Raw genomic sequence first — 26,040 nt, forward strand, 5'->3', positions numbered from 1 at the left:
GAAATACCATTTGCCTTAACCGCATTTTTTTTTTAGATATCTTCAAGTGCGTAGTTTCATCTGCAATCATATCCCGAATTTCCCCAGTCTTGTCACACCTGGTTCGTAACTCACCTGTGTTCCATCTTCCCTTGATTGCCCCGTTAGTTTAAATACCTGGTCTTCTCCACCTTTCTTTGCTCGTGTGTTAATGTATTTGTTATGCCTGTTTGGTTCACGACCTGGATCCTGACCCTTGATGTTTTTGTGGATTATTTTCAGTTCTTGGATTACCTTGGTTTTTTGTTCCGGTTCTGCAGGCCGACTTCCCTGCTCACCAGGCCAGGTTTTTCCTCAGTGTGAGATTTTCTGTTAACTAATAAACTGTTGTTTGAACTAAGAGTTCTTGTCCTCCTGACTCTGTGACCGCACCGGGGCCCGCACTTCATTACGGTGTGACAGAACACACGAGCCAAATGGACCCCGCGGATCCAGAGTCGATTTACCAGGCGCTGACAGCCCAGGGCTCTTTATTGGGACAGCATGCCCAGGACCTCAAGGACATTATGGAGGCGTTGGGGCCCTTGACTTCTAGCGTCGCCTCCCTCTCTCAGAGACTGGAACTGTGTGCTGCTTATCCGCCACCTGTCGCGGTTCTGCCATCAACGCCCCCTCTTCCTGAGCCCCATCTCCCGACGCCGGAGCGTTATGGCGGGGACGTGGGAGCCTGTGGACGTTTCCTCCTCCAGTGCGCTCTGGTGTTTGAGTTGCAGCCTCGGATGTACCGGGAGGACCGCGCCAAGGTGGCGTATATCACCAGCCTCCTCTCCGGACGGGCTGCACAGTGGGCGCTGGCTACGTGGGAGGGCAACCCCCAGCTCTGCTCCTCCTACCGGCGGTTCGTGGCGGAGATGAGAGGGGTCTTCGACCATCCTGTTCGTGGTAAAGAGGCGGGCAACCGACTGCTCTCACTGCGCCAAGGCTCCAGGTCAGTAGCCGACCACGCGATTGAGTTCTCCACACTGGCGACGGAGAGCGGCTGGGATAAGGCTGCGTTGATGGGAATATTTCTTCGCTCCCTGAATGACAATTTGAGGGATGAGCTGGCGGCTCGGGATGAGTCAGAATCCTTGGCCGATTTAATAGACCTTGCGAGGCGGTTGGACAACCGCGTGCGAGAGAGACGCCGGGAGCGTGACCGGAGCTGCATCGCTTCTGCCTGTACCCCGTTGTTTGGCTCTGCCTCTGGCCAACAGGTGGAGGTGTCCACTCCAGCAGGTGCTCACACTCCTGTTGTCCTGCCCCCTCCTGAACCCATGCAGCTTGGACGGGCCAGATTGACTCCGACGGAGCGTCAACGGAGACTTCAGGCGAGGCTTTGTTTTTATTGCAGCCAACCGGGCCACGTTCGAGAGAACTGTCCCAATCTGTCAAAAGCCTAGGCTCACCTGAGGAGGGGGGGACCCAGGTGAGCCAAGATTCAAGTTGTTTGCCTTCCACACGTACTCAGTTGTCTGCCGTTTTGTTTTGTTACTCTAAGGAGGTGGCTATGAATCCGTTTGTGGATTCTGGGGCAGATGAGAATTTTATTTCCGCAGATTTTGTTAAACTACATAATATTCCTGTTGTGTCACTTACAGCACCTCGTAAGGTAAATGCTCTAGACGGTAGGTTGTTGTCTGTAATTTCTCACCAGACTGTACCTTTATCTTTACTTATCTCTGGTAACCACCATGAGCTTATCAGTTTTTTTGTTATGCCTGCTCCTCATACTCCTGTGGTTTTAGGTCTCCCCTGGCTTAGGCTGCACAACCCCAACATTGACTGGACACAGAGCACAATCATTAGCTGGAGTGTAGCATGCCACAATAATTGTCTTAGATCTGCTGTTCCAGCCTTGAGTCCTCCTGCCATAGTTCCTTCCGTCTCTCCTGATCTTTCTGGGGTTCCTCCTTCTTATCATAACTTGGCTGAGGTATTTAGCAAACATCAAGCTCTCTCTCTCCCACCACACCGTCCCTATGACTGCCACATAGACTTACTGCCTGGGTCTCCTCTCCCCTCCAGCCGCCTTTACAACCTCTCCCGTCCCGAGAGAGAGACCATGGAGAGGTACATACAGGAGTCATTGGCAGCAGGTATCATTCGCCCCTCTTCCTCCCCTGTAGGTGCTGGGGTTTTTTTTGTGTCTAAGAAAGACAAGACCTTGCGCCCCTGCATTGACTATCGTGGTCTGAACGCTATCACTGTCAAAAATAAATATCCCCTGCCACTATTGGATTCAGCTTTTCACTCCCTTCATCAAGCCACTGTCTTCTCCAAACTAGATCTTCGGAATGCATACCATCTTGTCCGTATTCGTGAGGGGGATGAGTGGAAAACGGCGTTCAACACACCTCTTGGCCATTTTGAGTACTTGGTCATGCCTTTTGGGTTAACTAATGCACCGGCAGTTTTTCAATCCTTAGTTAATGATGTACTCCGTGACATGCTCAACCGTTTTGTTTTTGTTTATCTGGACGACATTTTAGTTTTTTCTAGCACACTGGAGGAACATAGCAAGCACGTCAGATTAGTTCTCCAAAGATTGCTTGAGAACAGATTATTTGTCAAGGCTGAGAAATGCGAGTTTCATGTCCAGTCAGTCTCTTTTTTGGGCTTTTTCATTGAAAGAGGTCAGATTCGCTCTGATCCAGCCAAGGTAAGGGCGGTGGTTGAGTGGCCAGCACCTGAGAACCGCAAGCAACTTCAGCGTTTCCTTGGTTTTGCTAATTTTTACCGGCGCTTTATTAGGAATTTTAGTAAGGTGGCTGCACCACTCACCCAACTTACCTCCACCTCCAGCCCTTTTACCTGGACCTCTGAAGCTGCCCGGGCATTCTTAAAACTTAAAGCGCTGTTTTCTTCTGCGCCTGTTCTCATCCACCCTGATGCCTCTAAGCAGTTCGTAGTGGAGGTGGATGCCTCTGACAGTGGTGTGGGAGCCGTGCTTTCGCAGGTCTCACAACAGAAGTTGCATCCGTGTGCTTATTTTTCTCGCCAGCTGTCTCCGGCTGAGCGCAACTATGACGTGGGTAACCGGGAGCTTTTAGCAGTCGTTCTGGCATTAGAGGAGTGGAGACACTGGCTGGAGGGAGCAGAAATTCCATTTGTGGTTTGGACGGACCATAAGAACTTGGCCTACCTTCAGCAAGCCAAACGTCTCAATTCTCGACAGGCCAGATGGGCACTTTTTTTAGGCAGATTTAATTTTACACTCTCTTATAGACCTGGTTCCCGTAATTTAAAGCCTGATGCCCTTTCCCGTCAGACAGAGAGACAACCATTGACTGATCCTTCTGAGCCTGTGCTCCCTCCAAGCTGTTTTGTGGGAGCGGTCCATTGGGAGGTTGAGCAGCAGGTTAAGAGGGCCCTTTCCCGTTGTCCCCGTCCAGAGATCGGACCACCTAACTCTTTGTTCGTTCCCGAGAACGTTAGGTCTCAGGTGCTGCAGTGGGGGCACTCCTCCAGATTGGCCTGCCATCCTGGGGCTGCACGCACACTTGAGCTCATTCGACAGCGGTTCTGGTGGCCCACGCTGGTCCGTGACACCAATCAGTTTGTGGCAGCGTGCTCTGTCTGTGCCCGAGGGAAGGCCTCGCACCAACGGCCCGCTGGCTTGCTGAACCCTCTCCCCATTCCCTCAAGGCCGTGGTCTCACATCGCGGTGGATTTTGTCTCTGGTCTGCCTCCTTCTGCAGGTAACTCTGTCATCCTTACCATTGTCGATCGTTTTTCTAAAGCTGTGCATTTTGTACCACTGTTGAAGCTCCCTTCTGCTCTGGAGACTGCTGAGCTCTTGGTTCATCATGTTTTTCGTCTCCATGGTATCCCCATGGACATCGTTTCTGATCGGGGACCCCAGTTTGCTTCCCAGGTTTGGCGAGCGTTCTGTGGCGCATTGGGGGCGAGGGTTAGTCTATCGTCTGGGTACCATCCTCAGTCGAACGGCCAGACAGAACGGGCCAACCAGGACCTGGAGGCCGCTTTAAGATGTGTGTGTGCACGTAACCCATCCTCCTGGAGTGTTCAGCTACCGTGGGTGGAGTACGCGCATAACAGTCTCTCCACATCTGCTACTGGTATGTCGCCATTCATGGTTATGTATGGTTTTCAACCCCCTTTGTTCCCTTCCCAGGAGGTTGATGTGTCCGTCCCTTCTGTTCAGGAACACTTGCGACGTGTTCGCAGAGTGTGGCTGGAGGCTCGGGCTGCGTTAGTTAGGTCCGCTGCCCGGAACCGACTGTTGGCGGACCGTCGGCGTTCGCCCGCTCCTACTTATCAGCCTGGGCAGATGGTGTGGTTATCCACCAGGGACCTGCCTTTGCAGGTAGATTCCCGTAAGCTGGCCCCTCGTTTCATTGGTCCTTTTCCAGTGGTCAGAATCATTAACCCCTCGGCTGTGCGCCTTAAGCTCCCAGACTCCCTTAAGGTACACCCCACGTTTCATGTGTCCCTCTTAAAGCCAGTCACCTCTTGTGCACTTGGTCCTCCAGCTGAACCTCCTCCTCCCCCCCTGGTCGTGGATGGCCATCCTGCTTTCTCAGTTGATCGGATTCTGAATGTCAGACGTCGTGGCAGGGGTTTCCAGTATTTGGTTGACTGGGAGGGTTATGGGCCGGAGGAGCGTTCTTGGGTTCCACGTCGGTTTATTCTGGACCATGCCCTCATCACCGACTTCTACAGAACCCACCCTAACAAGCCTGGTGGGCCGCCTAAAGGCGGTCGTCGGAGGGGGGGTACTGTCACACCTGGTTCGTAACTCACCTGTGTTCCATCTTCCCTTGATTGCCCCGTTAGTTTAAATACCTGGTCTTCTCCGCCTTTCTTTGCTCGTGTGTTAATGTATTTGTTATGCCTGTTTGGTTCACGACCTGGATCCTGACCCTTGATGTTTTTGTGGATTATTTTCAGTTCTTGGATTACCTTGGTTTTTTGTTCCGGTTCTGCAGGCCGACTTCCCTGCTCACCAGGCCAGGTTTTTCCTCAGTGTGAGATTTTCTGTTAACTAATAAACTGTTGTTTGAACTAAGAGTTCTTGTCCTCCTGACTCTGTGACCGCACCGGGGCCCGCACTTCATTACGGTGTGACAAGTCTCCCGGAGGCCTCTCTGATTGATTCTTTTTTAATCCCATTTCCTACCATTAAGGGTGCCATTTCACATTTATACAATCTTATTTATACTTTGCAGCTTACCTCGCAGCATAAAATTAAAACCCAATGGGAGGAGGATCTAGGGGAGGAGATCTCGGAGGAGCTGTGGGGTGCCGGGTTCACTCCTCATCTATTTGTGCTAGACATGGTCTGACCCAGTGCAAGATTTTACATCGTGCCCATCTCACTCGAGTTAAGCTCTCCAAAATCTATAATGATGTTGATCCCCTGTGCGTAAGATGTCATCAGGCTCCAGCTACCCATGTCCATATGTTTTGTTCTTGCCCTTTACTATTCAATTTTTGGACACAGATATTCAACTCTATTTCTGTTTGTACAAAGGTTCAATTTGATCGAACAGCATGTACAGCTTTGTTTGGAGTTCTACCTCCTACTTTGCAGCTTCCTAAATATTAAGCTGACTTTGTGGCCTTTGTCTCTTTTTTAGCTAGACATTTGATTCTATTGAGGTGGAAGTCCTCTGGGCCGCCTTCCCACTGCTCTTGGATCAAGGACATCCTTCAGTTTGTGAAGTTGGAGAAAGTTAGGTGCTCGATACATGGTTCACTTTCAAAGCTTAATAAAACTTGGTATCCCTTTTTTGCACATGTTAAGGGATTAACTTTTACTGCTATTCCAGAGTGACCACCCTGATTGTCTACTGATGGTGTGTTTTTCCTGGTGAATTTGTAGCATGCTGGGTATGTTTTTCATTTATCTCTGTTGTAGTGAACATATTGGACTTTTATTTAGCAGTGGGTGACCAATTTGTGTTTTGATTTTGTATTATATATATCTGGTTTTTTTTTTTTTTTGGGGGGGGTTGCTATAATTATTTTTTTTTACCTGATTTCATATTATCTTATCTTAATTTTTTTTTTACTTGTTACAATTGACATTATGTTGACTCTCGAAATGCCCTCTCCTGTCTTTCTTATGTCTCTGAAAAAAAAAAAAAACAATAAACAAACGTTTAATAAAAAACAAAAAAGAAAGAAACATGGTGTTTACACATTTTTTTACACAATTTTATAACACCTTTTATATTACTGTCTCTGCTGTACTTGCCGACTCAAAGCTGTCGCTTTTCAATGGTAGCTTGCTAGGTGAGCCCTTAAATTTGTTGCGTTCGCTCGTTTTACTTGTACCGTTTTGCCTCAGATTTTACAGATTGCCTCATTAAAATTGGCTGGTTCCCCCTTTTCATTTGGCTGAAGTAACATTTGGTTTTGATACCAGTGCAACTGCCAGTCTCCCTCTCAACGTGTGTTGTGGTGAGATCAGGTCAAGTGCTGTGATGCGGCAGGTCTCAGGTGTTCGAGAAAGAAGGCGAACAAAGAGCAAGATGAAGCTATGTCCCTCTACATTTCGCTTGTGATGAGCATGCTTATTGCACAAACACGATGCAAAACGGCGCATTCTTCATTGCATTGTTTATGTATTTCCAGAACACTCAATCCAATCCACCACGTGCTTCTGCCGTCTACATGCACATTTAGTGTACGTTTGGATCAAGTTATCTTGGGGTCTTAATCCGATTGCGAGTAACCCGATCCGATCCCTTTTTTTTTTGTCAGATTAAGGTGTCTACATGAACTGAATAACTCAGTCTTATTGCAATTTAGCCATTAATCCGATGGCATGCATGTAATCCCACTAAGTGGATATATGGCGGTGAATGAATCGAATCACTGGCCCAAAGCATGCAGTACGATAGGTAGCGCTGTACCCATTTCAACTATTGTTTATAGAGCCACTTCCGGTTGACGTCTTCACCACCACCACCAACAACAAAAACAAAACTAAGTCATTCGAGAAAGATGGCGAACGAAGGGCAAGATGAAGCTACGTCCCTCTACATTTATTTTGTGATGAGCATGGTTATGGCACAAACGCGAAACACAATGGCAAATTCTCCATCGCGTTGTTTATTTCTTTCCAACGGGGGCGACAACAACAGTAATATCGTCTCTTTCGACTTCCGGGTGACAATCGCAGGAAAAAATCTTGAGCATGTGCAGAATGCTCAATCCAATCCATTGTCATCTACATGCACATTCAGTGTACATTTGGATCAGGTTATCTCGGGGTCTTAATTCGATCGCGAGTATCCGATCCGTTTTTTGTCAGATTAAAGTGTCTACATGAACTGAATAACCCAATCTTATTGTAAATGAGCCATTAATCCGATGGTACTCATGTAACCACACTGACTGACTCTCTCAGGCCTAAAAGGCATTTTCCTTACAGACCACCAATATAAGAGCTGATAACTTCAAATTAAGTGAGGGCAGTTTATACTTTGTTGTGCATTATTTAACCCATGAAAGTGTATGTTCATCATAAATTAATTCTAAGTAACTGGGCATTATCTTTGAGTGTGTCAGTTCCAATAACACATCGGCACTGGGCTATGGTTCTAACACTGGTCTGGCAGTGGTCTTACCTCCGAGGCACCTTGTCGAGAGCCACTGTCTGAGGGCCACAGACACCCATCCTACGCATCAAGACACAGACAAACAAAGGTGAGTAAGACAGTGGTTGAAAAAGTGGTTTCATTTAACATGAAACTGCACCTGATACATGTTATATTTATTGCTATTGATTTCAAGCAATATTGCTGATTTGCTTTGTTGTCTGGAAGGTTTTTTATGCTAGACCAATGAACAGGTGTTTCACCTGTGTTTCACTCCTTGCTGTTGTAAACTTTATTTGTGCTATTTTGTAATCCAAGAAGAGAGTTTGAAAAAAATAAGGTAAAAAAAAAAAGTAACATCTTAATGAAGACACAAACGATAAAACAGCTGATGGCTTCAAAATCCTGCCTTGTTTTGGTGCAATGATGACAACAGACTGATCTTTGAAAGACACACGATGAAAGCTACAAGAAAGAAACAAAGATCATCAAGTAATTGCAGTTTTCTTTTGACTACAATAAAATAAAATGTACGGATTTGCATGCACATTTTCAGATTAATAGACAAATTATATTAGTCTATGTGTCTTTTAGTGTCAAAGGCTAATAGCTATTTATCCAAATTACCCCATCTGTGCTACAACTTGGCTTGTTGCATGTCATGAAGTTATCAATGAATCCATAATTTTGCATTTTATTTTGTATGTGAGCATATTTCGCACTGTATGTATGTGAAAGTGTGCGTGTGTATATTTGTGCCAGAATGTCGACATGTCAGTATGTTGCCACAGCCACTGCTGTCCAGACAGAGCTGTTGCGATCTAAACGTCAAGGCCTGACAGAGACTGGCTTTGAGGAAACCAATTCAGCAAGTTCACCTAACAGACAGAAGTGAAGCTGTTACCTCTGTGAAACTGGGACAACAAACTAACCAAGACTAACCCCCACCCGAAAAATATTCAAATTTCTTACACAAAGAAAGATGCTACAGACCTGCTGGAGGACATGGTCGTGCCTGCGGGCCTGGCTCTGTCGTGTTATGAAGGACCAGGTGGAGAGCTTGTAGTGGTTGAGAAGGCATATGATCACCACCACCATCACTGTCATCACCACGAAGATGATGATGATCTGAACAAACTCCAGTTCAGCTGCACAAACGCATAATGAGAGAGAAGAGGAATAGCATCAAACTTTTAAATCACTAAAGGAAAGGGTTTCAGAAGGATGACTTTAAGGCCAGCTTGTAGGGTATATAAAAGTCAGGTATGAGGGAAGGATTTATAGTAGAGCTACAACTCATGATTATTACCATTATCAATTTATGTGTAGATTGTTGTCTGGAATAACTGTTGTATAATTTTGTCTGTTAAAATTAAATAAAGGGAAAGAAAATAATCATACAACAATTTTGAAATGGAAAAAAATACATTTGATTCAGCCTGATAGTCAGATTTCTTGTTCAATCAATGGTCTAAAACGTATTGATATTTTGTTTAATTTAATAAAAATAAATATCTTCGTGAATACTTGTTAACTCTGACAAGTTGTTGGAACATGTGTACACCAGCAGGGGGCAGCACAGATCAAACTCCAAGAAAACCTCTCACAGAGTGATTGTGAGTGAATGTGTGCTTTTTATAGTATACAGGTGTGTGTGTGTGTGTGTGTGTGTGTGTGTGTGTGTGTGTGTGTGTGTGTGTGTGTGTGTGTGTGTGTGTGTGTGTGTGTGTGTCAGAAGATTTAAGAGGGAAAAGCTTAAAATCATGGTCTGCCCCAGTGGTGTCTATCCGTGCATACAGTGGGTTCTTTGTGATGATGTCGAATGACTGATGTTTCTGTGACAAACACATTCACATCAGTGCTGATGTGGGATGACCTTCCAGATCAGGGCACCACTGGGAGTGACAACGATTACTGCTTCACAGTCACATTCTCTTGTCTTTTGTTCATTGTTTCCACCCCTCTAATTTTCCTATCCCAGACTGTATCTCCACTTGTCTACGTTGTTCTGTCCATCTTTCCAATAACCCCAAACCTCCATCCTCGTTGTTCTCACACACTAGTCTTTTCTTCCATGCCTTTCATCAACTGTCTTGCTCTCTTTCTCTCACTCATAATCACTGGTTTCTTGTATTTCTCTCTTTTTTATCATTTACCACTTTTAGTTTCTCTCCTTCCATTCTCTCTTCCTGTGTCAGACATTATTTTGTTGTGAGGTGTCAAGTTTGTTCCGAGCAGTAAGTCTTCACCTTGCCTTGTCTGGGTGCACAGCTTGACCTCTGATTCACACACTTACTCACTGCTGGACATTCCTTCCACTGTGTGCTTTTTGTCTTTGTGTGTATGTCCAGCTCTGTAAGAACTATGACACAGTGTAAACTCAGCAGTCTGATCAATAAGAACTCAAATCTGGTGGATACTTTCTCTAAAAAAAATCTCTAATTTCCTGAGTACTTCAGCCACAGTCCACCTGGTCATATTTTGGACAGCAGGGATGGGATAAGACGAAGCCAAATAAACGAAATGGTAAAATAGAGATATGAAAAAAAAAGCAAGCAACAGACAAAATTAAATTGCAAGAAAACTATATTTTGTATGTATTCATTAGAAAAATATGAAAAAAACAGGAAAAAATTAAAGCATTACAGTTAAAACCAACATATGTTGGTCTCATTAATCCTCCCTTGCTCAACTGTCTGCATTAAGATTTGAGTCGAGTTTGAGATTAAATGTAAACCCACCCCAAACCTGCCTCTTCCCCACCACAAGAGCCACAGGGGACAGGTGGGGTAGGACTGAGAGGAACGAGGCCAACTACACAACCCACAGTGAAGGGAGGGAGGGGAACTTAAGCCTCTGAAAACCAAGTGACACACACCAAAGAGCTTAGGAACATTACAAAACAACAACAGGCAGACTTCTCTTTCATGTGACAAAAGGTAAAACATGAGGAAGAGAAACTTATTAGTGTAAAATGGTAACATTGATCTTGATCTAAACACCAAGTTTGTGACCAACAATGGAATAGGTAATGCCCGTGAAAGCATGAAGTGCAAAAGGGAGAGTTCTGAAAGTGAACAAACACACAGTGTGCTACACAGACTCTGGCTAACTTGAAAATACTGTACACATGACAGCAAAAGATAAATGCAAGCCATGCAAGACAGGAGCATATCAGGAGTTCTGAAATAATTCAGATTGACTTACACATGGGGCCAAATATATGAACCTCAGTGTAGATTCATGACTTATCATGTGCATGTACAAATACAGGAATATGTGTATTGTTTTTTAACCAGATTTCTAAGGCTGTGATTTTCTTTTTATAAATCTTAATCATGGTTAAAATATACGCAGCTGGAATTATTCTGCTATCAATGCACTCACATTACTACTAAAACTATACAGCGAGTACATAAGAAACAGCACAATCCTCTGAAAAAAAGAAAATACGTTGGAAAGAAGTTCAGTTGCTAAACTCATCTGAGGGCTTCACCCTTTATCAGCCTGGTCATGTGTGTTCTAACCACAGCAGCCACAGGGAGGGGGACTGAGGCTTTCATTCAGAGAACAGCATGCTGGGAAATTAAGTAAGCTGGGTTGGTTAAATATCACAAACTCCTTGCTGTTGTAAAAGATACACAATCCAGATGTCTGACTCAAAGCTGAAGTACTTCTGAAACACAGGCGGGGATGTTTTTACAGCTCAAGCTAATGTTTTCACAGTTCGAGCAAAATACAAATACGGCTGCTGCAGTTAACGGCCTGTTCACTGAATGGCGAGGGGAAGGAACCAAGAGGAGGAGCTGAGAAGGAAGAAAAGAAATGTAGAGAGAAGGAAGAGAGATAAAAAAAGAACGAAGACACAGGGTAGAGTAGAGCCTGGTGATGCCTGAACCCACTGAAGTTCAGTGGCTACAGAGCACAGTGTACAGCACGAGCTACCTCATGGACCGGAGAACAGTGTGTGCTGGCAGTTTGCATTATCAGCACCAGTCTGGTGTTATTACAACAATAATCCACTTGTCAAAACAATACCAGCCCAGCATCTCCAACACCCTTTTTCTTTAAGCAGGCTGAATCATTTGTATTCCCCTTGTTTTTCTTTTCCCCTGTTGTGGTGAGGAGAGAGACCATTGAGTTTATTCCAATTGTGTTAGTGACATGTCTTTCAATCATCTGTGAGCATAGTGCTAATATTTATGACAAGCACACTGTGTTGTCTATTAGTTTTTATAAATCAAATCAGTATGTGAAATGTCAAATCATACCAACAGAATCCACCAGAACCAGAAAAATCATCTAACAATGACTTTTTGGTTTCAGAGGGGGGTATCAAATTCCACTTCCAACTACACTGGAACAGGGTTTTTGCTTGAAGAAAGTGATAATCATCTAATTAAAATAGTTGATTAATCAACTAGTTATATACAGTACAATTCCACAGTCTTGATACTGGGATACAAAAGTGTACTTTTAGATTGCCTTTCTTTGAAGAACTTAAACAAAAATTTTAATTTAGCCTGAAGGCTGATCAAAATAGAAGGAAGACAGATCATGAATATGATGCATAACTACGGTAGTTCCTGTGCCAGAACATGAACTTGACAATATGTGATTCTCAATGCCACCAACACGGCTGTACCTAAAAGCACCGAGGTGTGATACCTGGCCCTATCAGAGGCAAACAGGAGCTGTAGCATTAGCTGGCTGCAATATCAAAAGCCAAGCTCTACAATGCGTGAACAGCACGGAGAGAGAGAGAGCACACACACAAACACTGACCCAATAACAGCCCTTTGACCTATAAGCGTATGCGAGTTAGAGAGTGAGGCCAGTTGGAGGTCAGACAGTTCAGCTGACCTGCCAGTGAAAAAAAGCTGTCAGACACACAGCAAACAACAAAAGCCAATATCAGGGCACAGCACTTTCTGAAGACAAAGTGATAAAAGTTTTGCAGTAGTGAATTTATATACCTTAAAGAGTAAATTCACTTTATTTGTTTTAAAGTAATATCTTTTTTAAAGGGTTCATGGATTCTCAAAATGATGCAGAATAAAGCCAAGGACTCAGTGCTAAACATGTGGAACTCTCTTTTCCCATACAATAGATACTAATACTGCCTCTGAATGGACAGAAGTTTGGAACAGAGAGAAAATATGACTTACTGTTTAAAATGACAGCATAATGTGAAGCGCACACACACAAAAGGCCAGAGTATACATGCAATTAATCTTTATCTCTATAGTGTTTAAAAGTAAAAGACAACCCACTATTCTAGCAACAGTTTTTTGGAGTGCGAAGTTCTCCAGAACTTGCACAGAATACTACTGGATATCTACGGCATTCATTCTTGCTCATACTGGGGGAAACTCACTTTGTGTTAAAAGCGCTTTGAGTGGTCAGCTAGACTAGAAAGCGCTATAGAAGTACAGTCTATTTACTTCTACAACTAACAAGGGTGTACAGGCCTACTTTGTTCAGCCCAAAATGAAATCAGGCTAATGGCTACAAAGACTACACATTCAGCTGGAGCCTCTAACATTGTTATTGCTCAATAAACTTAACATTTGAGTCGCTTCAGTGAGAAAACCTGGCTTGGCTGGTTTAGTTTGCACAATGGAACTATATTTTGTTCAAAACCAGATGAATGTATAGTGGGTTTGAAAGTGGATGTATGATTGATGGTAGAGCTTGAGGATGCAGGAACACCATGCTAGCTCCTTGCTAGTTCGGAGCAGGAGAACTACTCCCACCAGCAAAGGAAATGTCTTCTCTGTCAGACAGAAGAGAGGCTGAGCTTCAGCTGTCATAAATCCTTGAAGCCAAGGGACACAGTCCCAGAGCCAAAAGCAGCAGTTTAAAGAGTCTGCAGGAAAGTCCAGCATGACCTGGCGTTCTTTGGAAATGTCAGGGCAGCAGAGAAAAGATGGATATGACATTGGAAAATCTGTTTGAATGACTTGGCTTCTGCCAAACTGAGAGCAGGGCAAAATGTAGAGGCAGCAAGTGAGGTGCTTTCTTTTTTTAATTTTACTTTACATACTGCAAGACAAGCTCAGCAAAATACTGCAGCTGGCTTATTTCCTCTGCTGTCGTTTCCTGTTTCTTATTGCAGTCAAGATCTCAGTTATGAAAAAGACATTCTTACAGCTGCATCTGGCAATCAAAACTGTACTTGACTGCAAAATGCTGTACCATTTCAGATATGACTTGCAGCAGATGGTTGAAGTGCTAAGTCACTGTTCTGGTACTAGAGTCTCTGGGTACTGAAGCTAGGGGTTTTCTAACATAGCTGTCAAACTAAGCGTGTATAGTCAAACTATAAACCTGTGTTATAATAAACTGTATGTGTTAAGTAAAAAGAGAGGCACAATAATCAAAACAGAGGCTGCTTTCTTTGCTCCAACTTGCTTGTCCTTCTCCTGCTGCCCAACTAAAGGCCTGTTGAGTTCACAGCCTGCTGCCCACCACTCTGGGCCCACACACACCAAACATAGACTTCTACACACAGACGCATACGGCCCTGTCTGCTGCCACTGCCGTTGCTATGGGAACCCCTGGGCACGGTGCCGTGATCAACAAGGCCTGGAGCTGCTGGGGCGCCATGGCAGCGACCTGGCTGATACACACATACGTATTTTGTGGCACAGAGAAGGATGGATGGAGACCAAGAGACAGAGGAAATGGATGCAAGCACACATGAAAAGACCAGCTCAGTTAGATGGAAAGAGACAGTTCAGTAATGAGGGGGCAGAAAGAGTGGGGAGAAAAGGAGGGAATGAGGCACACAAACACCTACACCTCTCTCCCTCCCTTGGGAGAGCTGCGCACTGCCGACTATCAGACGACTGGTATCAGCCTGGCAGCAACAGTCCAACACAGTATAAGTGCCTGTGTGAGACACAGCATGTAGTAGATATCAGCCTAGTTACAGCCTTCCTTGCCTCCACCACAGTCAGTCAGTCTCTCTGTGGAAACAAATTAACTAGTTTAGTGCTCCTTAACCCTGAGGAGAGGGGTCTGGTTTACGTGTGTGTGTGTGTGTGTGTGTGTGTGTGTGCGTGTGCTCTATACCCATTTGACAGGTATATCTTGGAGTCAAGGAACAAAAGGAGACAATGAGGAAGAGGCTGATACAGAAGGAAAGATGTAATGAGTGTGTCAGAGAAGGAGAGAGATGCAAGCAGAGAGACAGTGACAGAAACAGAGAGAGAGAAAGAAAGAGAGTGAGAGCGAGAGTGAGGTGCCAGACATGCTATGGGGACTCAGGGCAACAAGAGAACAAACAATTACAGCTCGAGAGCTCTGTCTCTCTTCTCCACTCCCTCTAACATCCCTGCCCCTCCGTCTATTCATCCCTTCTTCTCTTGCTAGCACAACACGGTAGAATCAGAAAGCCTGTCTATATTGCATCACAGAGGATCAGATGTTACAAAGCAGATTGCCACTAACTTATGATCAGTTGGAGGCAACACTCATAACTATCATTAGCATCATGAAAAATTAAGCTGAAATCAGGATATCTTATGTCATGATTGTGATTAAAGGAGAGGTATCAGGGCATTTGCATCCTAAGTGGGCTTCTCACATGTGCCCCTCTTTTCCACTTTTTACTTTAACAGAGCTCAACTTTGATTACTGCTGATGTAGGCCCTAAAGACGAGGTCTGATACTGAGCTGGCAATAAATCTCTACTTTTGTCCTGAAAAGGACTAACATAGCCATATCATCTCCATCTGCATGAATATAACATGAACAAAGATAGGAAAAACACAAGGCTCTCTGATAACATATCATGAATATCACAGTACAGTCTAATATTATCAATATTCCAGTGCTATAATATTCACGATAAGCAGTAAAGCAGAGTGGAGGGAAGTATTTGAGAAATTATTTGCTTAGTGGGATTTCACATCACATGCCCAAACGTACTAGGTGCAGGCAGAGCTGGCCTGCAGACTCTCAGGTGTGTGTGTGTCTATGTGTGTGCGTACATTATCAGAGCAGACATGCAGGATTGTGTCTAGACACCCCTGAACTCCCACTTCTCTGTTATAAAACCAGACTGTCTCCACTCTCATTGAGTGATTAACCTGACTGAGGGGTGGGGTGGTCAAACTAATGTCAAGGTTAACGTGAGTGTGTGTGCGTGCATGTGTGTGAGGATGCTGACCAGGGTTAGCTGGAGTCAGTGTATAACTTGACTTCTCCATACATTATGGTATATTTTGTAGTGTTAGAGCTGTACTGTAACATGTTGTGCTATGTCTCAACAGGACTAGACCTAAGCAACCTTTATGTCCATGCGTGTGTGTATTGTTTTGTCAGATGGCTGAAGATGTGAGATACTGTGAATGAAAAGCTGCCCGTTAAGCTTAAAGCTTTTTCAGACTGTCGCTCTGCTCATATTCAGATTATATAACCTGTTCAAGTAACTTAGAGACATCATCTGTGCAGTGGATTTGGCTATTGAATGTACACTGATCTCCCACAAAGAAAGAAAGAAGAGGCACAATGACTTGAACATTTTCTCACAGTCCACAGTGTTGTGGCATCAGAAATATTTCAGTCAATAATTTGATGCCATTACCATGAATGTGAACTGGGACAAGGACAACGGTCCAGTAAGATAGCCCAGTCTAACCGTATCTATAGCTCAAGTTAACTGCTCATGTAAATGTGCTGCGTGAAAGAAGACTTCTAGCCTCGTTGCCTTATCACATGCAAATAATCAACAGCCCAAGGACAAAATGGCAAATAGGCCATGTGTGTAGATTCAAAGCCAGATTGATGTTATTCCTCTATGCAACAGAGCTCCACAAATATAACGCTGAACAAAACTGCACCCAAAAATTACAACCCACACATTCAAGTTTACTCTGTCCCGCACACTCACTTGATGTTAGAAATTCTCACTAAAGCACGAAATATACCTCAATCCACCAACAAAAATAGAAACCAAATAAATGGCACAGAAGCAAAAAGAATGATAGGATACAGAGACCATAATTAAGGCTGAAGAGAGATGAGAGGTGGGCCACAGAGAAGAGATAGGAGGAAAGATAGCAGTGGGAGAGCATAAGCAATAAGCAAAGGAAGGCACTGAGATGCAGGGAGAATGTGGTAAAGGCAGACAGATGTTAAAGGTAGACCAGAGACAAAGCTGAACGTCTTGCTCCACAAACAACAGTGGGGAAAAAAAGGGAACAAAACCACACATACAAAAAACACAAAACTGAAAGGATGAGTGTGACGGCTGCACCTACAGCCGCCCAGCTAAATAGTCGGTAACCCCATGCACCAACATTTTCAGTTATGTTATGTGCATTTCTTGATATCATTTTGTTTACATATTTGTTTAAACTAAGTTGAAATACATTATTTCTGTTTGTAAGCGCGCACATTTAGATCTAATTGTATTTTCAACTTTGTTAAATTTGTTTTATATATTAAACCTGTTTTCTTTTCTTCTATCGGTGCTGGTGATGTGAGAGCTGTGGGGGCAAAAGTGAGCACAAGCTGCAGGCAAAGCCACCTGCACAGGAAGTGCAATGAGCCTGTATCAAGGCAGCTTCGTCAGGGGGGACACGGTGTAGTTTAAGTTCTTTAAATGTTGTATTCCTTTAGGTTTACGAATAATTTGTAATAATTTGAAAATTGGTCTGATCAGCCAGCATTTAAGTTCTCCTTTGTTTCCTGTTTGTTAGGTCAGTTTGGTTCTTTGTTAAGTTAGTATGGTTTCTGTGTTAAGTTACTTATCATTTGAACAGTTGGTTTGAAGTTATTACGACTTTAGTTTGTTTTGTTCATTTGACCTCTTTTAAAACCTGTTTCTTTTTTTAATCTATCTGAGTCCTCGTGCTTGACCAGCTCGGTCCCTCACAATGAGATAGGAGTGGAGGAGGAAGAAATTAGTGGTATTTGTAAATTCGTCTGTTTGTGTTTTTCCTGGCATGTGTTAGTTTGATAGAGCAGACACACCCTCTCTTCCCCTCAAACCACCGCACACCTCACCTCCACAAGCCAGGTAGATTTGTGGTGCAACTATAAAGCGGGCTTTCAACATCACTAGGGGTGATGAGGCAGACATCCTCCTGACTGCTTGCTGTATATAGGCTGCAAACTCTGCAAACTCAGACAGCAAGTGATGCTGAGGGTGGAACTTAGGAACTTCTGGGAGACATGGGACACATCCAAGCTGAAGCTGAATGCTCTGCTGTGGTAAGACAAGCATACTGGGATGACACTGTTTCACTGACATTTTAAAGATTTAAAGAACGAAAAACAATCCACAAAATGACTGATAGCAACAGGTCAAGCAGCTGTCATCTAATTTCATTCTCCAGCAACTGACAAAAAGTTCACAAAAACAAAAAAAGTTTTGAGAAAAGTTCACAAAAACAGCTTAAAACACAAAACCAGATAGCTTTTTTACGACTTAAGAAAAAAATTCCCAAAAGACAAAGTGCCCCCTCCTCTGTGTGTCATTACACTCCGTCTGTCAACAATAACTCAGTTTTTCATCAATGCCTGCAAATCATAACTGGTTTCCATTTTAGAAAAAGATGGCTCCTCAACCGCAGCATATGCTTGCGTAGCATTTTTCTGCCATGACTCACTGTCACACTGGCTGTCTCTCCTCTAAGACAGACTGTCTTTCTGACTCTCTTTTAGTCCATCCTCTTTCTCTCATTATGTCTGTCTCTCTCTCTTTTTGGTGACACTCCTCCATTTCTATTCTTTTCAACCCTTTCATCGGTTGTTGCTCTCTTCCCCTTTTTTCCCTTTGAACTTCTTCTGTATTCCACCTCCAATTAATTATATATATATATATATATATATATATATATATATATACACACACACACTCACACTTTTGTCATAATTTCTTCCTCCCTTTCTTGAATCCCACCTCCTCTTTGTCCTACCTTCCCTACCGCTTTCTTCCCCTCTCCCTCTCCCTCTCCCTCCAACCCTCAGATGAAAAGGTGTAAACATGCCTTCCACATGCGGCCTCATTGTGCCGAGTCAACAGAGCAAAACAACCACGCGTAAGTTGCTCAATAGACTTCAGCAGATGACTAGCGCCTTCTCCATCCGCCCCTCTTTTTTTTTTTCTTTGCACCTTTGGGTTGAGATGCTTAACAACCATGAAGCAATGCCTGGCAGGCAGGATTAGGCAGGAACAGGACAGAGAGAGATCAAAAAGAAGGAAAGAAGAAAGACCAAAAGGAAAGATAAAGACAGTGAAAGTGAAGCTGGTATAAAGACTAGCCAGAGACTGGGAGGAAAGAAGCGGGTGGGGGTAGCTGTGTGCATATACCGGGATAGAAGAAAAGAGGAATTTATAAGGGTGGGAGGCATGGGTCCCATCGAAAAAGTTTTTTTTTTCACCTTCTCTCAAGCACTTGGCCGTGACCGCAGGCTGAACCTAGGTGCAGTGCTGAGCAACAGCTGCCGACAACAAAGGGGACTACAAAAAGAAGAAGAAGCAGGTGGGGTGGGGTGGGTGAAAAGGGGAGCCGTACTCTGAGTAATGGTGGCAGTGTTTTGGAGATGCCAAGGATGTTTTAGTCTTGTCGTATAAATAGACGTAGGGTGGTAGGGATAGAGGGGGGAGTGAAGTTGAAAGAAAGGGGAAGATAAAGAAAAAGGGGTTTGTGCCTTTCTCATAGAACTCCTCTGGGCTGAAGACCAACCCAGACACTGCAGTAATACAGTATACCCTCTGAGAGCTTCACTCAGCGAGCACAGAAGCAGGAATGCAGGGAATTTTAAAACCCCATACAACTGGCATAGAAGTTATTACATCATAAGTATCAGTAGTTCAATGCAGTCTTTCCCTTAGCCTTTCTGAAAAATAAAAGTACGTTCCTGGAGGGCTACATTCTAAGACGCACCTCCATCCACTACAGCAGCTGCAATAAGAAACTTGAACCTTAGTGATATTAATAAAGTTGAATGATGATTGCTCTTGAAGCTCTTAAAAAAAAATACATCTGGATGAATGCTGTGATGTGTGGCTGGCAAATATTAAGACCCGGAAGGCTGCAAACTTTAAGTACTGAATGAACAGCAATACTGGGTCAGTTTTCACAACACTTTGTCAGTAATATATACTGTAGAAAAAGGCTCTGCTACAAGGTTGTATGCTTTTTTTGTTATTGTCAGTGGAATAGAGACTAAGTGTTCTAGTCTGACTTTTATTCTTTATCTATTCGTGCAGATTGTTTTGGCTTTTTATGCTCTAGCCTTGCCATGTCAGTCTTAAGCATCAATAGACTGAAGTAACAGCTTTCTATGAAACTACTTTACCCGACAGGATCCCTGTAAAATTGTCCTCATTGATGGGATAATTGATAACAAAAAACAAAAGGTTTGCCCTCCTTTTGGGTAAAGGCAATAATCTCAAAGCTCGAAGTTTCCAAAACTGAGCAAATTTTAGGTTCTCCTATGTAGTGGATTTTCTGTCCCACTAAGCTTTGATGTTAAATATTTTACATGCAATGAGATGTTTTTTACAGATAAAACAATCTCATTGAAAAGAAATGCAGAAAGAAACTTTTTAGAAGCAGCAACTAGTTTCTCCGTTACATGGAGGGCAGTTCTCTGTAAACTCTGTAACCGAAGTTTTTCAAGCCAAAAAGACGTACAACCATAAATGCAAAGTGCTATTAAGTGTGTTTTTATAGTTGAACAGGACCTCCAGAACAGTGCGTGACTCCAATGAAATTATCGTCTGATTGTTCTTATGACAATTTCGGGAGATTCTCCTTTATTTCTATATTTACTCTACACTTCTGACTTAAAAACGGTAGGCAGCATTTGAAAAATAAAACATGACGAAAAATAGACTTCAGGTATATTCTAGTAAATCACTGGATACTGTTTTTTTCTTTTTTTAAATAAAGCTACCGTAATCTGTTTTTGAACAGGTTTCACTCTCTCGTTTCCCTTATCCTTCTCTATCTTCCCACCCACACCAACTTTTTACATCTTTCTCTCCTCATTCTCTGCCTCTCTGTAAAAGTGCCTCTTAGGGAGTTCAGCTCAAGGCGAATATTGAAGATTTAAAGGAAGCATCTGACTTGACAAGGCAGAACTCTTTTGGGCAACATAAAAAAAGGGTAAAGACATCAACAGCTTAATAACGCCTATGTGCAGACACACTTCTATGTCACTTCAGTAACCTCTCAGTGCTGCTTATTGTGGTGGCTTTCCCTCTGTTTTAGGAGGGCAAGTTAGGTCCAACTCACAGGGTTTATGTTTCACCTTTCTTCGCGGCTTAGAAGAATAAATCTTTTAAAGTGAGTTTAAAAAAAAAAACAGGATTATACAACATTGGATTTAGTCTGATTCACTGTTAGTCAATACCTAGAGTCACTGAAATGCATCCTATGTCTATGTGTTTCTGCAAACAAAACAGCTGAGAGGTTGTGCCTCTGTCTCTGTTTGGATCTAACATGCATACCACTATGTGTTCTGACCTTTTGACATTCCGGCATACTAGCAAACATTTACTGATGCGAAAATCTGATATTAACCGAGGAAAAGTAATGTGGCACATGAGATGGGACTCTTGAAAAGTCCCACCCACAAACTTCACACAAAGGTGTGCAGGACACTTTCTTACAAAGAACTATAAACCCTCTCCATTAAAGGGGACATATTATTGAAAAAACTTTTTTCTGTGCTTAACAGCATGCATGTGGGTGCCTGGAGTCACTACCACTCCAGATGATGGTGCATGTGCTGTACCAGAGAAGTGGGAAGTTGAAAAATCTTTCACTCACTGCTTTTGCTTTACTGTTAATATCAAATCTCATCAATAGTTATATAGTTAAAAAAAAAACTGAATAAATAAATGAGCTAATAATGCTCTTCCAATAATGTGCAGAGCGATTTACAGTGGCATAGTGGTCAAAATTTCTGTTAATGTGAACAAGTGGAAGATGAAATGATCTCCAAAAGACATGAAGTTACAGATGATACATTCCCTTTAAATTTTAAACAAAATTTTTATTTTATTTTGTTTTATTTTCATATTTTACGTTTTCAAAATAACAGAAAAGGAAAAAGGGTTACAGCAAAAGTTTGGGCACCCTGCATAGTTTATACCCAGTAGCACCTAGTGATGTGAGACCTTAATTAGCCTGATAGGGTCATGGCGTGTTCACATTCATTGTTAGGAAAGACCAGGGGCCTCATGTGCAAAGGATGCATACGCACAAAAAAGTGGTATATGCATTTTTTGTCGTCAACGATCAGATGTATCAAGAGCGAAATGACAGTGGAAATGTGCGGTGCCTCACGCCAACTTCGGGGCTGGTCTACGCACTTTTCTACAGCTGTTGATTCTTTGGCGACACTTAGAGGTGATGTTGGGGGAACTGTTATAATAAATAAATGTGAACACAATTTGTCCTCAGACTAAGTGACGTTCACATCTGAGACACATGAACAATTAACACTGATGAGCAATTAACACATCCATGTGTCTGCAATTACACGAGTGGATATAAAAGCATGCGCAAAGTGGTGCAATGCATACTATTAAAAACAATGGCTGCTTTAGCAGTATTAGGAGACATAGCAAATGGTGCAATTCGAAGAAAGCGTGTGTTCAGGGACAGAGAAGATTTGCTGGCACATGATGGTAACTGGCTCATTAGCCATTTTGAAGGCAATCCTCCTGGAACTGTGGGCAGAGCTGCTGCTGGCGTTGGAGCACAACACAGCGAGGAACCATGCGCTTCTTGTGTCAGGTGATGTGCATACTGGGGTTACAAGCAACTGGGGCATTCCAGAGAGAGCTGACCAACTGACTGGGACTGTGCCAGTCGACCCTGAGCCGAGCCATACCAGCTGTGTGGGAAGGAATTATCTGCATCTCAGCCATGTACATCAAATTCAATGCAGTTGAACAGGCCAACATTAAAGCGCAATTTGAAGCGAGAGCCGGTTTTCCTAATGTAATCGGAGCTATCGACTACACACACATTGCTATAAAAGCGCCATCACATGATGATTTTCTATATGTCAAAAGGAAACATTTTCACTTGATCAATGTACAGATCACATGCGATGCGCAAATGCAACTAACCAACATTGTGCCGAGGTGCCCTGGTTCAACGCACAATTCATACATTCTGACTAACAGCATTGTTGAGAACAGACTACAAGCTGGCACTGTGCCAGTAACTTTATTTGTGTAATAAATTGATATTAGTAATTACTAATATTACTAGTAATTATTAGCAATTTACTAATATTAATATTATTAATATTAATATTCAGCTCTCACTGGAGCGATTCGCAGCCGAGTGTGAAGCGGCTGGGATGAGAATCAGCACCTCCAAATCCGAGACTATGGTTCTCAGCCGGAAAAGGGTGGAATGCTCTCTCCGGGTCGGGAATGAGATCCTTCCCCAAGTGGAGGAGTTCAAGTATCTCGGGGTCTTGTTCACGAGTGAGGGACGAATGGAGCGGGAGATTGACGGGCGGATCGGTGCGGCGTCTGCAGTGTTGCGGGCTCTGCACCGACCCGTCGTTGTGAAGAGGGAGCTGAGCCAGAAGGCGAAGCTCTCTACTTACTGGTCAATCTACGTTCCCATCCTCACCTATGGTCACGAGTTGTGGGTAGTGACCGAAAGAACAAGATCGCGAATACAAGCGGCCGAAATGGGTTTCCTCCGCAGGGTGTCTGGGCTCTCCCTTAGAGATAGGGTGAGAAGCTCAGTCATCCGGGAGGGGCTCGGAGTAGAACCGCTGCTCCTCCGCATTGAGAGGAGTCAGATGAGGTGGCTCGGGCATCTGGTTAGGATGCCCCCTGGGCGCCTCCCTGGGGAGGTGTTCCGGGCACGTCCCACTGGGAGGAGACCCCGGGGAAGACCCAGGACACGCTGGAGAGACTATGTCTCTCGGCTGGCCTGGGAACGCCTCGGGGTCCCCCCGGAAGAGCTGGAAGAAGTGGCCGGGGACAGAGACGTCTGGGTTTCTCTGCTCAAGCTGCTGCCCCCGCGACCCGACCCCCGGATAAGCGGCAGATGATGGATGGATGGAATATTAGTAAATAATATTATTCATTGAGCATGTGCGCCCCCAATTTCTATCCCGTCTTCACAGCATCATTATTAGTCTGTGGTTAAAGTTAGTTTCTTGCCATTTTTTGCTGGTTAAACTACAGCTTATGATCTTTCTAACAAGCCCCTGATCGTCTCTGTGTGCAAATGTTAATAATCCCCATGTGTAAAGTGTGAAATGTCTTAATCGGCCTCACCTTTTCCCCGGCGCACTTCTGCACTAGGTTAACTGTATGAACACGTTTGTTGTGAGTTACACAAAAACATAGCTATTTACCTTGGGGGTAATCAGAGTCACCCACATCTGCTCCCACCACCCCTGAGAGAGCAGTGTACCCCATAGTTTCCATATTTAAATAGGTGTGTGGACAGGGAGGAGTCAGATACTCCAACATGTGCGCTCAATTCATGCACATGCACAGATTCATACATCCGGATATTTTTGTGCGTAGCAGGGCTTTTGGGTTTGAGAGTGTGCCATGTTTCAGTAGGAAATCCATGCAGGTCTTTATACATGAGGCTCCAGGTGATGCATGAAACATGCATGCAAAGCTTTATCAATACCAAGACTCCCCTGACCTTGTCCCAACAATCAGCAGCCATGGGTTCCTCCAAGCAGTTGCCTAGAACTCTGAAACTGAAAATGATTGATGCCCACAAAGCAGAAGACGATAGCAAAGTGTTTTCAGGTACCAATTCCGTCAGTTTGGAATGTAATTAAGAAATGGCAGGCAACAGGAAGAGTGGAGGTCAAAACAAAGTCTGGATTGCTAGAAAAGCAAGCCAGAACCCCAGTATGACTGCAAGAGACCTCCAGGAAGATTTGGCAGACACTGGAGACACTATTCAACTGTTCAGTGACAACTGCACAAACATGATCTTCATGGAAGAGTCATCAAAAGAAAACCTCTTCTGCGTCCTAACCACAAAATTCAGCAACTGAATTCAGAATCTGAATTTTGCAAAAGATGCATTTTGGAAACCTTTTGGCCAGAATGAGCAAAGGTATGTTTGGAGAACAAGGGTACAGTTTTTCATGAAAAGAACATCAGTCCAACTGTTATGCATGGGGGTGGATTGATCATGCTTTGGGGTTATATTGCAGCTTGTGGCACAGGGGACATTTCACAGGTAAAGGGAAGAATGGATTCAATCAAATTCCAACAAATTCTGGAAGCAAATGTAACACCATCTGTAAAAAAGATGAAGTGAAAAAGAGGATAGCTTCTACAAATGGATTATGATCCTAAACACACCTCAAACGGTACCTCAAGAGGTGCAGGCTGAAGATTTTACCATAGCCTTTAAAGTCTCCTGATCTAAACATCAGTGAAAATCTGTGGATAGACCTCAAAAGAGCAGTGCGTGCAAGACAGCCCAGGAACCTCACAGAAGGGGAAGACTTTTGTAAGGCAGAATGGGCGTAAATCCCAAAAACCAGAATTTGAAGACTATTGGCTGCCAACAAAAAGTGTTTACAAGCTGTGATACTTGCCAACGGGGGTGTTACAAGGTATCGGGTGCACCGACCGTTTTTCCTTTTCTGTTATTTTTAAAATGTAAACGATGAAAATAAAACATGATTTTGTTTAAAATGTAAAGAGAATGTATCATCTGTAACTTCATGCCTTTTGGATACCATATCATCTTCCACTTGCTTTAATGTTCACATTAACAGAAATTTTGACCAGGGGTGCCCAAACTTTTGCATACCACTGTATATCCCAACAAGTAAGTACAAGTGCCCACGTATGCAACACAGCTTAATACCAGCCACTAAAAGCTTAAACAAAACAGCGACTTGGAAGTCCAGCATTTATGAAGCCAATGTGGAACCGAATAATTAAGCAAGTTCTCAAAGCTTTTATTAATTTGCATGCAGCTGTTATGTTCTGCTGCAAGGGTTTTCACAACTTGGGCCAATTCAACCCAAGACTCGCACTGAGACTGAGAATGCCTAAAATAACCTGTGGAAGAGGTACTGCAAGTACCCAAATAATCAGCTTGAATAGTAGTGAAAATAAATGACTGAACATGGAGCTGCTGTAGTGTCTTATTTTGACTAAAGCATGTCAGACATTCTATTAAGCCCACACAAAAATTGCTTATCTTCTGTAATTGATTGGGGACCACAGTTTTGTGGAATCTTTAGACTTTTAAGAATTTGGAAAGAAGAAAAAAATTGACAAAAACATTTTTCCTTTTTGGGAATCCATCATGAGGCTCTTTTACGAATCCTCAACCCGTGTAGACTTCGGTTAGTGATCCGCAGGGTTAATCTGTCTGACAGATGGGGGAGGCTGTGGGTAAGCCATATACTGCAACAGTACTGGGATGGCACTGAGCTAGGCCAAGCCGGATGCTGT

General features: G+C 43.5%; 1 protein-coding gene across 4 annotated transcripts in view; it reads right to left on the reverse strand.

Annotated features, from left to right (window-relative positions):
- Positions 1-26,040, reverse strand: part of LOC140316885 (low-density lipoprotein receptor class A domain-containing protein 4-like) — a 360,196-nt gene that overhangs the window by 9,537 nt on the left and 324,619 nt on the right. For all 4 annotated transcript variants that reach the window (XM_072394939.1, XM_072394937.1, XM_072394938.1 and 1 more), the window contains 2 exons: positions 8,583-8,737; positions 7,620-7,670 (listed from right to left, as the gene is read on the reverse strand). In XM_072394939.1, coding sequence (XP_072251040.1) covers positions 7,620-7,670; positions 8,583-8,737 — 206 coding nt within the window. The remainder of the gene's footprint in view (positions 1-7,619; positions 7,671-8,582; positions 8,738-26,040) is intronic.

The sequence above is a fragment of the Leuresthes tenuis genome, unplaced genomic scaffold (genome assembly GCF_036924035.1).
Source record: "Leuresthes tenuis unplaced genomic scaffold, fLeuTen1.0.hap1 SCAF_10, whole genome shotgun sequence".
Classification (NCBI taxonomy): Eukaryota; Metazoa; Chordata; class Actinopteri; order Atheriniformes; family Atherinopsidae; genus Leuresthes; species Leuresthes tenuis.